At 36.2% G+C, this 14,215-nt stretch overlaps 1 protein-coding gene across 1 annotated transcript in view; it reads right to left on the bottom strand.

Moving 5' to 3' along the window:
• Positions 1-11,602: 11,602 nt before the first annotated feature.
• The window catches only part of CCDC172 (coiled-coil domain containing 172), a 60,170-nt gene continuing 57,557 nt past the window's right edge, over positions 11,603-14,215 (bottom strand). Inside the window, exons 8-9 of the mRNA XM_025918406.2 lie at positions 13,760-13,847; positions 11,603-12,925 (exon numbers count right to left, since the gene is read on the bottom strand). Of these exons, the coding sequence (XP_025774191.2) occupies positions 12,890-12,925; positions 13,760-13,847 (124 nt within the window). The 3' untranslated portion in view covers positions 11,603-12,889. The remainder of the gene's footprint in view (positions 12,926-13,759; positions 13,848-14,215) is intronic.

Below are 14,215 nucleotides of genomic sequence, written 5' to 3'. Positions count from 1 at the left end.
GCCAGGTCACGATCTCACGGTCCGTGAGTTCGAGCCCCGCATTGGGCTCTGGGCTGATGGCTCAGAGCCTGGAGCCTGTTTCCGATTCTGTGTCTCCCTCTCTCTCTGCCCCTCCCCCGTTCATGCTCTGTCTCTCTCTGTCCCAAAAATAAATAAACGTTGAAAAAAAAAATTAAAAAAAAAAGAAAACTTTCTTTCCTTAAGTCTTTTCTGTTGAGCTTCCTCAGAGAAGGATATTCCAGTCTTTTGCTTGGAGTGGTGTGGTTCTCAAACCTGAATGTATATCAGAATCACATAGGTGGCTTGTTAAAACATAGAATGCTGGGCCCCACCTATAGCTTTTCTGAGAGCCCTAAAATTTGCATTTCTAACACGTTCCTAGATAATACTGATGCTGTTAGTCCTGGGACCATCCTTGGAGAATATTGGCTGGCCCTTTTAAAGGATATATATTTGATTGTCCAAAACAAGACCTAAGTTAAAGAGTTGGACTTACAACATTTAGAATGTAAGCTTTTCTTAATCTCTCTGTTTTCGGTAATTATACTCCATCCTCAACAGCGCCTGGTACTCTCTGTCCAGAGGCCTTCTGTTTTACAGTTTCCAGAAAATAAGCCTAAGATCTTTTGCCAGAGTTGGGGAGGGGCTGCTCCTAGCTGGAATGGCGAAGAGGATCTAAGGGTCTCAGTGTTTCTTAAATACACATTCAACCAACCAATCCCTTTTCTTTTCAATTCTACCTTTACCTCCCTCCCCTTATAAAGGTACATAAGATTGCCAATTTCCAAGTGTTTTGAGAATTCTTGAGGGGAAAATCAAGACGGTTTTCACCTTTCTCTCACCAGTTTTGGAAACTGGATCTACTTTCTCAAGTTTGCTAAGTCATTGGCTAAGTCATGTCCCACTCATCCATCCACTTCCAGCTTCCAAACTGTGTCACTACCAGCTCTTCTCCATCGTTTTCTCTTTGCCCTTTTATGCTTTTAAAAGAAAATCATTAGGTTAAAGTTTGTGTTTAATCTGCTGCCTTTAACTGGAAGTTAGATAACTCTTTAGTATCCAATAAATGATATTCCCAGACTAATTGTATTTCAGAATATAGACGTAACAAAAGCAGATTGAACCATCCCCTAAAGTTCTGCCAGGCTGGTCAGTTCAGTTGTTGCCGACTTGGCAAAAGCTATAAACTATGTCTGCATGGGAAAATCTGCTTCACAGCTTCAGACTGCACCTCTCCCACAGCCAAATGTGTCATGGGTCTGGGATACAAGCCACACACAGAAATCCTGGTGTCTCAAAGCAAGACATCAACGTGATTGGACTAGAAGGTTCATCTTTGCATACAAAGAACAACACTAAAAACATTAATACCATGCTAAGGTACTCTATCTGTTCCACATGGTCTTCTGCCCAAGAACAATGAAAATGACTCACTGAGCATAATTATGCTAGCTCCTAAGGTCAGAATTATGCTAGCTCCTTTATACGCTCTGTCTCATAGAATCTTTACAACAACCCCACACAATAGGTATTATTTTACTCTTTTACTACCAGTTAGGTAACTGAATTCCAAAAGGGTTACGTAACTAACCCAAGGCCACATAGGACAGGGCAGAGCCAGAAGAGGAATGCAGGCCTGTCTAATTCAAAAGCTACCACATGGGGGCGCCTGGGTGGCGCAGTCGGTTAAGCGTCCGACTTCAGCCAGGTCACGATCTCGCGGTCCGTGAGTTCGAGCCCCGCATCAGGCTCTGGGCTGATGGCTCGGAGCCTGGAGCCTGTTTCCGATGCTGTGTCTCCCTCTCTCTCTGCCCCTCCCCCGTTCATGCTCTGTTTCTTTCTGTCCCAAAAATAAATAAAAAACGTTGAAAAAAAAAAAAAAAAAAAAAAAAAAAAACAAAAGCTACCACATGACCATTTTGAAATTGAGTGAGTTAAAAGCAAATACAAATATTTACTTTGGACACAAAACCCAAATGAATTTCATAAGGCAACACAGTGTACTTGAATTTAAGTTTTTTACAGATTTGGAACACATCTTATTTTGTGTAGGTGTGACCTATACACCATCGGAGCAAAACTTCAAGAAATACTCATTAAATTGAATTGAAGACGGTTATAATATATTTAATAGCTCTATGCATAATACACAAGAACAGGTTCATTCAAGATTATTATATCTATGTCTGGCAAGTCACTAGACAGACTTCTGCCAAGGGAAATCAAAAGGACAGATAACCCCTCAGAGAAGTAATATACAGAAGTAATAAAAGTAATATTACTTTTATTATTTACCATTACTTACTTACCATTACTTTGCAATATCTTCTGTCTTTCTAAATAAAAAGATTCCAAACATTTGAACCAACAAGGTGGTTTTTCCAAAGGGTACTCTGAGGGTGGATAATTTTGCTTTAGTATATAAAGGTCACTCCAAAGTTTTATGTTCTTTGGGGAGTCCTCCAAATGAAGATTTTTACCAGAGAAGAGAGATTAAACTAGGGGTAATGATCACATTTTCCAATCTAAAAAGGGGACCAAACTCCTTTTATTATCCGTGAAAGTAATCCAGTAAAACAGATAAACAAGATAAGAGTGGGCAACAAGGGAAGTGAAAAATAAGAGAAAAAAATTTATTAAAACATATTTGGCAGAAATTCAGAAAGACAGAGATGTTAACAATTAGGACAAAAGGAGATGAAGAAAAAAATGCTAACTTAGAACTGCCCACGAAATGTCTTTGTTATAGAACTACAGGACCCACTTGCCTGGGAGGGGGGGAAATCACTCAACTACATTATGTTTTCACTTTATTGCAGGCCAGAAGATGGGCCACAGAATCATAAAAAGTAAAATGCCATTAACTAATACTGAATTTTTCATTCAATTTAAAAGGACTTGCTAAGAAACTGAACACAAAATGTGCCACACAGGTAAGAAGGCAGCTTAGCCTGTTTTAGAGAGCACAAACATTTCATCGATGTGCTAGGCAGAGTAACGCCCCCTTCCAAAGACGTGCACATCCTGATCTCCAAAATCTATGAATATGGTGAGTTACGTGGCAAAGAGAAACTGGCTGACCTTGAGGTAGAGAGACAAGACCGGACTGTCCAGGTGGGCCTCATAATCACAAGGGTCCTTGTAAGTTGAAGAGAAGGGCACAAGAGGGAAACCAGGGAGACTCAACGTGAGAAGGACGTGGCTTACTGGGCTGGCTGGAGTAAGGTGCAGGAAGGGGTCATGTGCTACAGAATGTAAGCGGCCCCCAGAAGCTAGAAAAGGCAAGCGTTCTTTACATCCTACCCTAGAGCCTCTGAAGGAACGCAGCTCTGACATCTCGCTTTCAGTCCAGTGAGGCCCACGTCACACTTCTGACCTCTAGAACTGTAAGATAACAAATGTGTATTGTTTTAAGCCACTAAATTTGTGGTAACTGTCACAGCAGCAGTGGGAAACTAATACATCTGACCAGCCAATGCATGTAAACTCATTGTTAGTCTTCCCTTATTCTTTAAAGCAAGCCAGTAGACCCTCATGTTTTGCACAGCAAAAATAAAACGATCACTTTTTTGTTACAACAAAAATTGACTCTATTTTTCAGTTTCAAATAAATGTATTCCCAGTTAAACTCAATTAATGAGGTGTTATGAAAACAGAAATCAGAACTGAATTAAACATGTATTTGTAGCCTGTTTAGTACATCATCATCATCGCATAGTATCGCTGTAGCGTAGCCAAATCTGCTTCTTTCTTCACTTGCAGAATGGAGTAACCAAACACCCTTCCCTAAGAAGAACTTCCTCCACTGGTTTATATGTAGTTCTTAATTCTTTAATTCTAGTCGTCTGTCATCAGCTATGTTTTTCTAGATGCTTCCTCCATTCCTTCTAAAGTGTTCCCATACTGGTGAGTATTCCCAACTTCCCTTTTAACAATATCAAGCTGTGAATGTGAATGGCCAATGGTAATTGGTTGTAGTGAGAGCAAATTTGAATTTGGGGGTGGGGGAAATCACCAGAACAAGAATTTGAGAAAGAAAGAATTGTAGGTACCTATTCAAAAGTTAATATTAAGTAGGTTGTTTTTTATTTTGTTTCAAGTTTGTATTTCAATTCCAGTTAGTCAACATATAGTGTAACAGTTTCAGGAGAAGTACAGTTGTTCAAATCTTCGCATTCACCTCCTTTCACCAAGAGTACTGAAGATGATTAGGTTTCAAGCCAATCTATAAAACTTAATCAACCCGTTAAGTATGTGAAGTGCAAATTAATCATATGCATGAAGTCTTCCACACCTACTGGGTACCTGCAATGTGCAAGGCACTTTGATATGAATTCGACATGCAAAGATAAGTGAAAATTCTTGCCCTCATATAGTTCACAATCCAGAGGAGACTAATAATTATACCACTGCTAGATAGTACTATAATGTGCATTTAGCAAAGGTTCAGTGGGGCAGAGAGGGCTTGATTTGCCTGATGGTATAAGGAGACACGTGGTAGAGAAAGAAACACTTGGGCAATATCGGAAAGGAATGAATATTCTTATTCCAATTACCTCCACTTGCTGGGAAGGAGGAAGCAGTGGCCACCATTGGAGAAGAGGCAGTTTGAACAGCCTTGGTACCTGGTTAACTTCTCTCTGCATCTATGAAAACAAAACAAAACAAAACAAAACAAAACAAAACAAAACAAAACATCTCTTTGTTGCATTTCTAAACCCAGGCTACGTTTTATGAATTGGGAAAGATAGCACTTATTAGAGAGCATTGAATTTAGGTAGTCCTGGGTTCAAATGTGCCTGGAAACTGTCAGTGCATTATCTTGGTAATTTTCTCAGGCTTTCAACCTCTGGTTTCTTGGCTATAAAGCAATCACCAACATCACCATCTTCCAAGATAGTGGTGAAGAGTAGAGATGGTTTATATAAATCACCTAGCATGAGAGATCAAAAATGGAATTCTGAATTCGGATTCTAACACCAATCCACACATAAGTCAAGTGTTCACGGATCAGGAAATTCACCGAACTCTTCAAGAATCTCTGCCAAGTTTAACCCAGGCCCCTCAGAAAATAAAGCAAAATGCAACACAACTAAATCCATCTCCTATTTAACTGAAGAATAAATCTAGCAGCTCTGAGTCTGAATTGTTTTGTCACTTGACAACAACAATTCTCAGGAAGAAGTGTAAGTTCTGTAAGCAAAAAGACCACATCTTCGTCACCTTCGGTCCCATACTACAATTATCATGATTTCTTGTGTAGTAGGTGCTAATTTTTCACCTTAAAATGTAGTGATAGCCTGCATGCATGTAAACGATAGAGATTATACTTTCTTGGACATTATAACTTTGAGCTAACAGCAGCGCCAAGAATATATCTCTACTAAATGATTTATAATGTGAGACGAGGAAAATCACTCAAACTAAATCCATTTATTTAAGAAATAAGCTATTTGAGTACATACTATGTGTCAGGCACTGTCCTGGGCACTGGGGAGACAGCAGTGAAAGACATAAAAATCTCTAACTTAATGAAGCATATATATTCTAGTCTGAAAGACTGAATATGACAGAATTTATAACTAATAAAAATAATAGGATAAGCACTAAGAGAAAAAGCAGAAAGGAAAGGCAGGTTATCAGGGAGACTACGGCAGGGTGGTAGCCATGTTGTGATGGCAAGAGCTCCCCAGATTCTACAAATATTTTGAAGACAGAAACAACAGGATCTGCTGGTGGACTGGTCATATGAAATGCTGTCAAATATTCGACAACTAGGATATTCTTGGAGTCAACAGAGATTCACCCCAATTTCCCTTCATCAACAGAATTGTGCTAGAAACTATTTCAATCACTTAACTCCTGAAACAACATGAGTTCTGTAGATGTTCAATGACAAGGAGACAGGAATTTTAAAGTAAAGCTTTAAAGAAAACACATATCTGGTGATAAAGCTGATGGGCAGGTCAATTGCCAAAGATCTTAAACAGAATGACTGCACTTCATTTGGTGGTCCACCAATTCATGAGTGAATCTTTGAAGATTAAAGATCAACACTAAATAACAAAGGTTAACAAACTCAGAAGTTATATATAAACAATCAATTTAATTTTACACTAACTTTTCATGCGGTGTCACAGCGCAAGTTTTATGTTTTTTAATTCAAAAATAAAGAAGATGTCTTGATTAAATAAGCTAGGTTCTTTTAATGTTAGCAAAAGTAGAAATAGTAGTATTACTAAAATTTCACTATTACAGCCCTTAAACTTCATATTTTCTGTAGGATACATGTCATACTAATTTGAAAATTAGTATCAAATACATATTTGAAAATTATATATGGAACAAATGAAAATTATAGATAGAGATTTAAAATCTTGGGGCGCCTGGGTGGCGCAGTCGGTTAAGCGTCCAACTTCAGCCAGGTCACGATCTCGCGGTCCGTGAGTTCGAGCCCTGCGTCGGGCTCTGGGCTGATGGCTCGGAGCCTGGAGCCTGTTTCTGATTCTGTGTCTCCCTCTCTCTCTGCCCCTCCCCCGTTCATGCTCTGTCTCTCTCTGTCCCAAAAAAATAAATAAACGTTAAAAAAAAAATTAAAAAAAAATAAATAAATAAAATCTATATCTACATAAATGGGGGAAGGAGGGAATAAAGGAAGGAAAGAAAGGAGAAAGGAAGAATCACTTGTTTATAAGGATTTGTCATTCCCAAATTTCCTCCATTTTTAGCTCATCTTGTTCAAGGTGTAGTACCAAAGAAATCCAGCAGATGGCATTCATACATTTTTCTAAATATGGTGCTGCATAAAACCAAGATTGCTTAAACATTGTATTTCAGACCAGAAAGAGCGAGTAAATCACAGTCAGAAGCAAGTGCATTTCAAAATTTTCTATTACCATGGAGAAATAATGCTTTTAAGCTATTCTAATGCACATTCATAGCTTGCAAGCAACTTACAATTTTCACTTCCTATTCTGGTAGCTGGTGGAAAGTAGGCATTCAAAGCCATTACTTGCCAATCAACAGCTTGATAATAGAAAGCTGTAAGTAAACACTTAGAGACCTACAAACTTTTTCCATGATGGGATATGGAATCATTATTTTCTTCTAGTTTCTTTTCAACGCTTTTATTGGTTGTTCTACAAAGATAGGTTCTGAAATTAGCAAACATTATTACTGCCAATTTTTAGCTAAGTAAACATAAGCTCAGAAAGAGTAAAAAATGAGAGGACAGAGTAAGAATCTATCAGCCAGGAAAGAATCAACAATAAATGAACCTAATTTCTTTAACTAGAGAATCAATAATTTATGTTCAAATTCTCAATTAATAAATATGGGTTACACGAACAAGTTAATTAAGGAGCCATATTTTCACATACACTTATTGAACACTTCCTAAATGCCAACACTGTTCCAGGCTTTGAGAAAAAAAAAAATGACGTATAAGTAATACCCCTGCTCTCATGGAACTTGTGTTTCATTGGTTAGAAACAGAAAAGAAAAGAAAAGACAAGAAAGATATCAGAAATGACAAGTAGTATGAAGAGCATTAAACTTGAATGTGAACATGTGACTACTTTAGATCAACTGTTTAAAGGAGGGCTTCTTTGAGGAGGTGACATTTCAGTTGACACCAGAATGATAGAGCAGAAAACCATAAAGAGATCAGGAGGAGGAGCATCCCAGGCAAGAGAAACAGTTCCTGAAATGATCCCAAGGCCAGAGTGAGCCTGGCCTATCTGGAGAGCAAAAAACCCAGTGTGTCTGGAGAGGAATGTTCAAGGAGGAGAGTGGCATGATACGAGTTCTGAGAGGTTGCCAGGAGTTGGGATGGATGGATGGGAGAATAGAAGGGGAACAGAAAGAAATGAACAAGAGTGCTAATTTCAGGTTAATCAGAGATTCTTCAATATCTTGCTCTTTTTGGAAGTTTTTCTGTTAGTTCACAATCCTGCCTTAGCAAGTACTGAAACATGAATATAACACTTATTATTTGATATTTTAAGAAGATGCCACCCCTTAGGTGATCACCTTAAATTATCAATGACCACAGGGTAGCATTGAAAAAAATACATCTGTAGAAAGTGTAATAAAGTGGGATGAATAGGTATTAATTTCAAGCGATATCCGGGAGGTAAATTTTCAGTAATACTTGAATTGAGTCTGTTTTGTACTGATTTGCCCTTTTCTATTTATGGAGTGTAAAAGATATTCTTAGTTAATGATTTAGATTCACAGATTCTGATCGATGTTTTCTGGTCCAAAAAGGTGTTTTAAGGGATTCTCAAATTTCTCTTATATTCTAATATTTACCTGTTGTGTAAGATTTTATTATAAGCAAATTTTCAAAAGCAATGTATTTTTAAGGCTGTTGGAACTGAAGCCCAAGCAATTAAAATGTAAATAAAGAGGCCCACTGCCCTCTGTGACCTCACACAAATCGGATTATCAATCAAAATCTCAGTTCCTCATGCAAAAACTGGGATATATGTTTAGTCTCCAACTAGAATCTCAATAAAGAGATTTGATTTTATTGGATAAAATTATTTTTATAAATACAACATTGACATTTTACAAATTTTAATTGGCAATAGATTCTAGAGCTGACATTGCACTGACCTCAGGATTACACCCATGTCACCCATTCCCAACCAGAAGCTTTCTTGTGTAAAGTCCACAAAAACTGTCAACAACCACACCATGTAATGGTGGTTTGAATTTGCAAATACTTTCTCTCAGCAATCACAAAGCCATATCCAGAAATATTCATTAGTAATTATATTTGCATCTATTAAATGTAGATTAAGAGGATTTTATTTTAACAAGATTTTATTTACCAACTAATTAGAATGACAATTTATTACAAGTATGAAAATAATTAACTTAGAATTAATAGAGTGGTATAGCTTTTCCGGTTGTAAGAGAGAAATAAAATCATTTCTCTCCTACTCTGTGGGCCTTGTTTTGCACAGCTACTTGTATCAGTCATTGCTATTAATTTCACATTTTTACTTACTCTTTATTTTCCTAGACATTTGGATTCTGGTGCTGTCAATTTCATAAAGGTCTTTTAAAGATAAATGTGCTATGTATCAAAAGCAGTTGTTTAAATAAGCTTTCAGTTCTGACAGCTTTGCTCTTGATACTTTTCACAGCAGCAGCAAGGAGAGCATTTTACCGTCAGTCATGGCTTTCTTTGTAATGCTTCCTTTTTCTTCCTCCAATCAAAGTAAATATGTCCTTACAACTAGCATTACCCTGCAAAATGTTTCCTCATGTTTAATGAACATGACCCTCAGTATAATGAACAACAGCAAATAAACAAATGAAATCCCGATACTCCCTTATAGAACAGGGAGAATTATTACATTATTTCCTTCATACATCAGTCAGTGTCATCTCCATATTATTTGGTCAAATGTCAGTAAATGAACTTAAAAAAAAAAGTTTCTTTGCCGGCATGATAATTAGATCATTAGTTGGCCAAGCAGAAATTTACTTAACTTGAAAATATAATGTTTAGAAAGCGCAAATGCAAGTAACTATACATTCCTACCTCTGACATTTTCAAATACAACTTCATCTTCCCTTTTCTTCCATCAAAAAAAAAATCTGTTGTCTTAAGATAAAAGGGCCACAAAACTCCAAGACTTAATCCCTGCTTCAGGCTAATGACAAAAAAAAATTTTTTCATTTTTTTAGTTCACATCCTGAAAAAAATTCCCTTGACAGAAAATGCTCTGAACTAGACTCCGAAAGGCAAATGCATTTGCTTCATTTCAGTTTTTCAGGATGACAAAGGAGAGAAGAGTCACGAAGAAACACAGAAGTTGACCTCAACAAAATCTGTTTCAAATATTAATATATTTTTTAGAACATTGGACAACTCCAAATTTCAAATGTTATGCTAGAAATAAATATTTGAATGACAGAACACCTTACCCTTGTACACCCAGGATTAAAAATCATATCATATTTATTTCTAATCATGTCACCACACTGCTACTGTTTTCTGGGCTGCAAATAAATGACTTATTCATAATAATGTGACACAGTTATGTATGATTGATTGGTATGAAATAGAAAGGGACTTTGTCCTCAGTGTAAGCTTAGAACAGGGCCTGTTCAGTGCCTGCTATCCGTCCATCTGCAACCAGCCAGCTGAATTACCCTTCTGGTAAGAGACTCAGTAGATTTTCTCACAGTATAATATCCACTCTACAATAAATTACCAATCCCAATTGCCTCTGTTTTAAGACATTTCTAGATTGCAGTTCATCATAATTCTAGGACTTGAACCTTATTTAGGACTTTTAACCATTTCATCATAGTTTTTCAAGGTTCAAGGAGAAAAAGACAAGCAAAGTACTCCTCAATTTTTGTTTCTCTTATAAGAGAAAACACTGCTATTGATAAAACAATGAGTACTACAGAAATCTTCTTGACTCTCCATACCTTAAAGCTTTTCCTTTTCTTTGATTTTTTTCCTTCCGTTTCAATAATTAGGCCAGGGAAGGAAAAAAGGAATTTCTAGTCTAGTGGTCACGCTCCACATACTATAATTTTGTGGCTGTTTTTCCCCTAGCCAAATAGTGCCATTAATCAGCAGGAAAAATATGCAGCAAAGTATCTATACATCCTCGTATTATCCCCAACAGAGAGCTGAGAATGAAAAAGTTGCTTCTGGAAGAACTTCTGTCACAGTAAAGAACTATGGTGGCGTGCCCAGAACCTTGGAGCAGGATCACTGTTACTCTGGGTTAATTTGAGCTTTGGTTATAGATCAGTACAAGGAAAATTTAGTGAATTCACTTAGTGAATGAGCATTCATTTAAAAACTGCCTTTCTGTATAGCCAAAGTCTTGCTTCCAGAATAATTAAAGTCAGTCTGAGACACATTTTTACCCAGAAATTTCAGTTATTTATCCTACTTACGAGGTTTATGAATACTAATTCTTAAAAAAACTAAAAACTGACCAAATCTACTACTGATATTTTACTTTGACAGTACAGTTCAGTTTAGTACACTGTGATTTCTATTGATTGTTGTATTTCCTTTGTTTGGTAAAACTCTTCCTTTGATTACATTGATTCTAGAAGTCCCAGTTATTTTGTCTGGAATCACATGGGTAGTGCTTTGAATTACTCTAACATGTAACACTAAAATATTCATTTGATCGTTTGAAAATTACCTTAAATCTTAAAGTATGCATTTTAAGCATTCTGAAATAATGAAAATACTGCATCTTCCATTTTTTCTCAAATTCAGTTCATATGAATCCTGATTCCATTAGTGAATATTTAATCTTGATATTCTGGATGATACACATATGAAAAGATAGTTGTATCAGTAAGAGTTTATTCTGCGTATATGTCATTGCATGTTAGTCATGCAAATAAGTGGCATATCTGTAGTTTACATTAATATTTAGCTACAAAACCAATAATGAACAAAAATTATTGGTAAGTGTAAGAGGCTTTATGTGTAAGCTCAATCTGCATATTAATAATAGAATACACATTTAATAAGTAGATATTCATGAGACTTAGAATTTAGATAGATAAATGGACTAAAATAAGACAAAACTGAAGTCACGACTAATCCCAATAACCACTTTCCGCTTTATATTTGCATATAAAATAGGGAGCAACTCCCTGGTACCATTAATTTTTTTCTTCTTAAGCAAAAATAATTTACTATCAAATATTTAAGGAATCAAAATAAGAAATCACTTCTGAAAATGCAAATTACTTAAACAGATGGCAACTGCTACACATCTCAAAGGAGAATTTTAACTTCACTAATTAAAAAAAATAAGAGTACAAAACAACATACACAGAAAACTATACCAAAATAGGACTTGCCCTGAAACTAGCCCACCTCACTGTCGGTAGATAGAAGACATCTGTAAACATCTCATATTTGATGTTAAACTAATTCAACTACAGCCGCAAAAGAAAACATGATTCTAACATTTGTACTCCGAACTTTGCAATATATCCCCAAATAGGTTTTGTTCCCCTCCCTGATTCACCACAGTTTAGGGCATCGTTGGACAATTTCCATCCACTTTTTTTTAGAAACTAGTGAAAAATACACCTTCCTAGGCGGGATTGCTAACTGTAGGAAGCTATGTGTTGCTGCAAATTTGGTGGAAATACCATGTTTGATCCAAACGTGAGTTTTAGTTGCGATGTTTCAGTCCATCAGCGAAATGAATCCTGATGGCCATAAGGAGATCATGCACCTCCCCAGGTGGATGACTTACTTCATTCTAACCAACACCGGCACTGGGAAGAGGACAGCAGGCACAAAACGCTGGGAAATGGCCGCGGGAGCCCCAGACTTAACTCTACAAAAATATCTAGAGAAAAGGGGAGAAAACTGGCTTTTGCAGATGAAAGGCCTCAGAAGACTTCTGTCAACAGACATTTTAAAGATTAGAGAAGGATTAAAATGAAAGTGAGCATCTTTGTTGAGGGAAATGGCACCGACAAAATGGGATCAATAATCTGATCGTTTCTCCCCACCGGTGTTTGACCAGACCCAAGGTAAACTGCAATAAAGAATGAACATCACAAAGTACAGATCAGCTTAAGGGTCAGGAGAGATAAGAAGCAGAGAGCACAATATCCACCTGTCCCTTTTTCTTCCTTTAGAAACAAAATCAAATCCCATAAGAAGCTTTAAAGTTCCAGCAAGTAACAAGACATTACATTTTAAAAATGGTAATATGCCAATTCTAGATATCAACAACTTTGAACATTCAGAACCTCACGTTTTCCACAAAAATCTGTTATAATGGGCACTGTTCGTGTATCCATCACAGGATTTGATTTTAAGGTGCTTTGATCAAACCTTGGATAGCTTTGGTCAATTGTCCACAAATTATTTGTTTTCCTGAAGATCTTTCTGTGCCAATGTCTGAAAAGAAAAATATAATAATTTTTCATGAGGAAAAATGAAATTCTTATTGAAGGAATTCCATAAAGTTCATGTAAATTTAGCACAACAATAAATGGGCTTTTCTCAATTTTATTTTTGAAAATTTTCATAAAAAATTTAAATTTTAACATAAGCTATTGGAACACTTTTAAAAGAAATGTTTACAGAAAATAAATATGAAACAAAATGTAATGTAATAAATTAAAATGACATTTTAACATATTCTAAAGCTAGCTATATATGTCTTCCATTAAAATAGAGCATGGCAAATACTGCATTCATTTTATAAACAACCAAAGAGGTTAAAAGCAATTTAAAGTGCTCCCACACAATCCAAAAATAAGTTTCCAATAATTGAATCCAAAGTTCTTGAGATCATAAAAATCTGTAATAAAAAAGTTTTAAGATCAAATATAATAAAAGTATAATTTGTGCCTATCAAAAACAAAAAGCTTTTAAGCATTATGATAGTTAAAATCCTTCAGTGCATTAATCCTCTAACAACTGTTTCAGTCAAGGGAATGTTGTGAGGTCAGGTTTGAATTTTTTTGAAACTTAGTTTGAAATTGTATGTATTCGCTTTGAAGAGAACTTGCTTTATGTAGCACCTAACTCTCCAGGAACTCAAAAGACTTCACTGACTTAGATCCTGAATTTAGCCTGGTTCGCTGGTGCAGTTTTAATTTTTGTATCTAGTGAAAATCCATGTGAAGGGCAAACCACTAGATTGACGATATGTCTCCCGGCACACCCATTCTCGCCAATGGGTACAATAATACTGGACAGAAGTTAAAGAATCACTTGGTGGCTTACCAACTCCAGAAATTCTATTTCTGTTTGGAGAGCTTCATAAGCAGTTTGCATGTTGTCTTCCTTACAAAGTTCTAATTCTTTCTTAAGTCTGTTTTAAAGGAAAAATTCATGCTATGAGTTCAGCAATAAACTTTTACAGTAAGTTCTGGTTATATGGATAATGGCAGATTTGAGTTTAACACTAAAGAGTTTGGAAAGAAATTTTAATTCTCTAAAGACTATATAAAATTTGCAGAAGAAAAAAAAGCTTCCATAAAGAAAAAGGCAGACTAAATGCATAATAGGCAATTTTATGTTAGTTAAAAGAGCATCGCAGCTTAGTGGGAAAAATACAGTACTGTCTGAAGAGCTCTGTATTAGTCCTGGCCACTAACAAGCTGAATAACTTGGCTAACTCATTTCGCCTCTCTGAACCTAACCTGAAAAATTTAATTACAGAAAAAATTGACCTCTGAG

This window comes from Puma concolor, chromosome D2 (genome assembly GCF_028749965.1).
Source record: "Puma concolor isolate L17-30 chromosome D2, mPumCon1.1.hap2, whole genome shotgun sequence".
Lineage (NCBI taxonomy): Eukaryota > Metazoa > Chordata > Mammalia > Carnivora > Felidae > Puma > Puma concolor.
The sequence above is the reverse complement of the archived record's forward strand: the minus strand, read 5'-3'. Positions and strand labels throughout refer to the sequence as shown.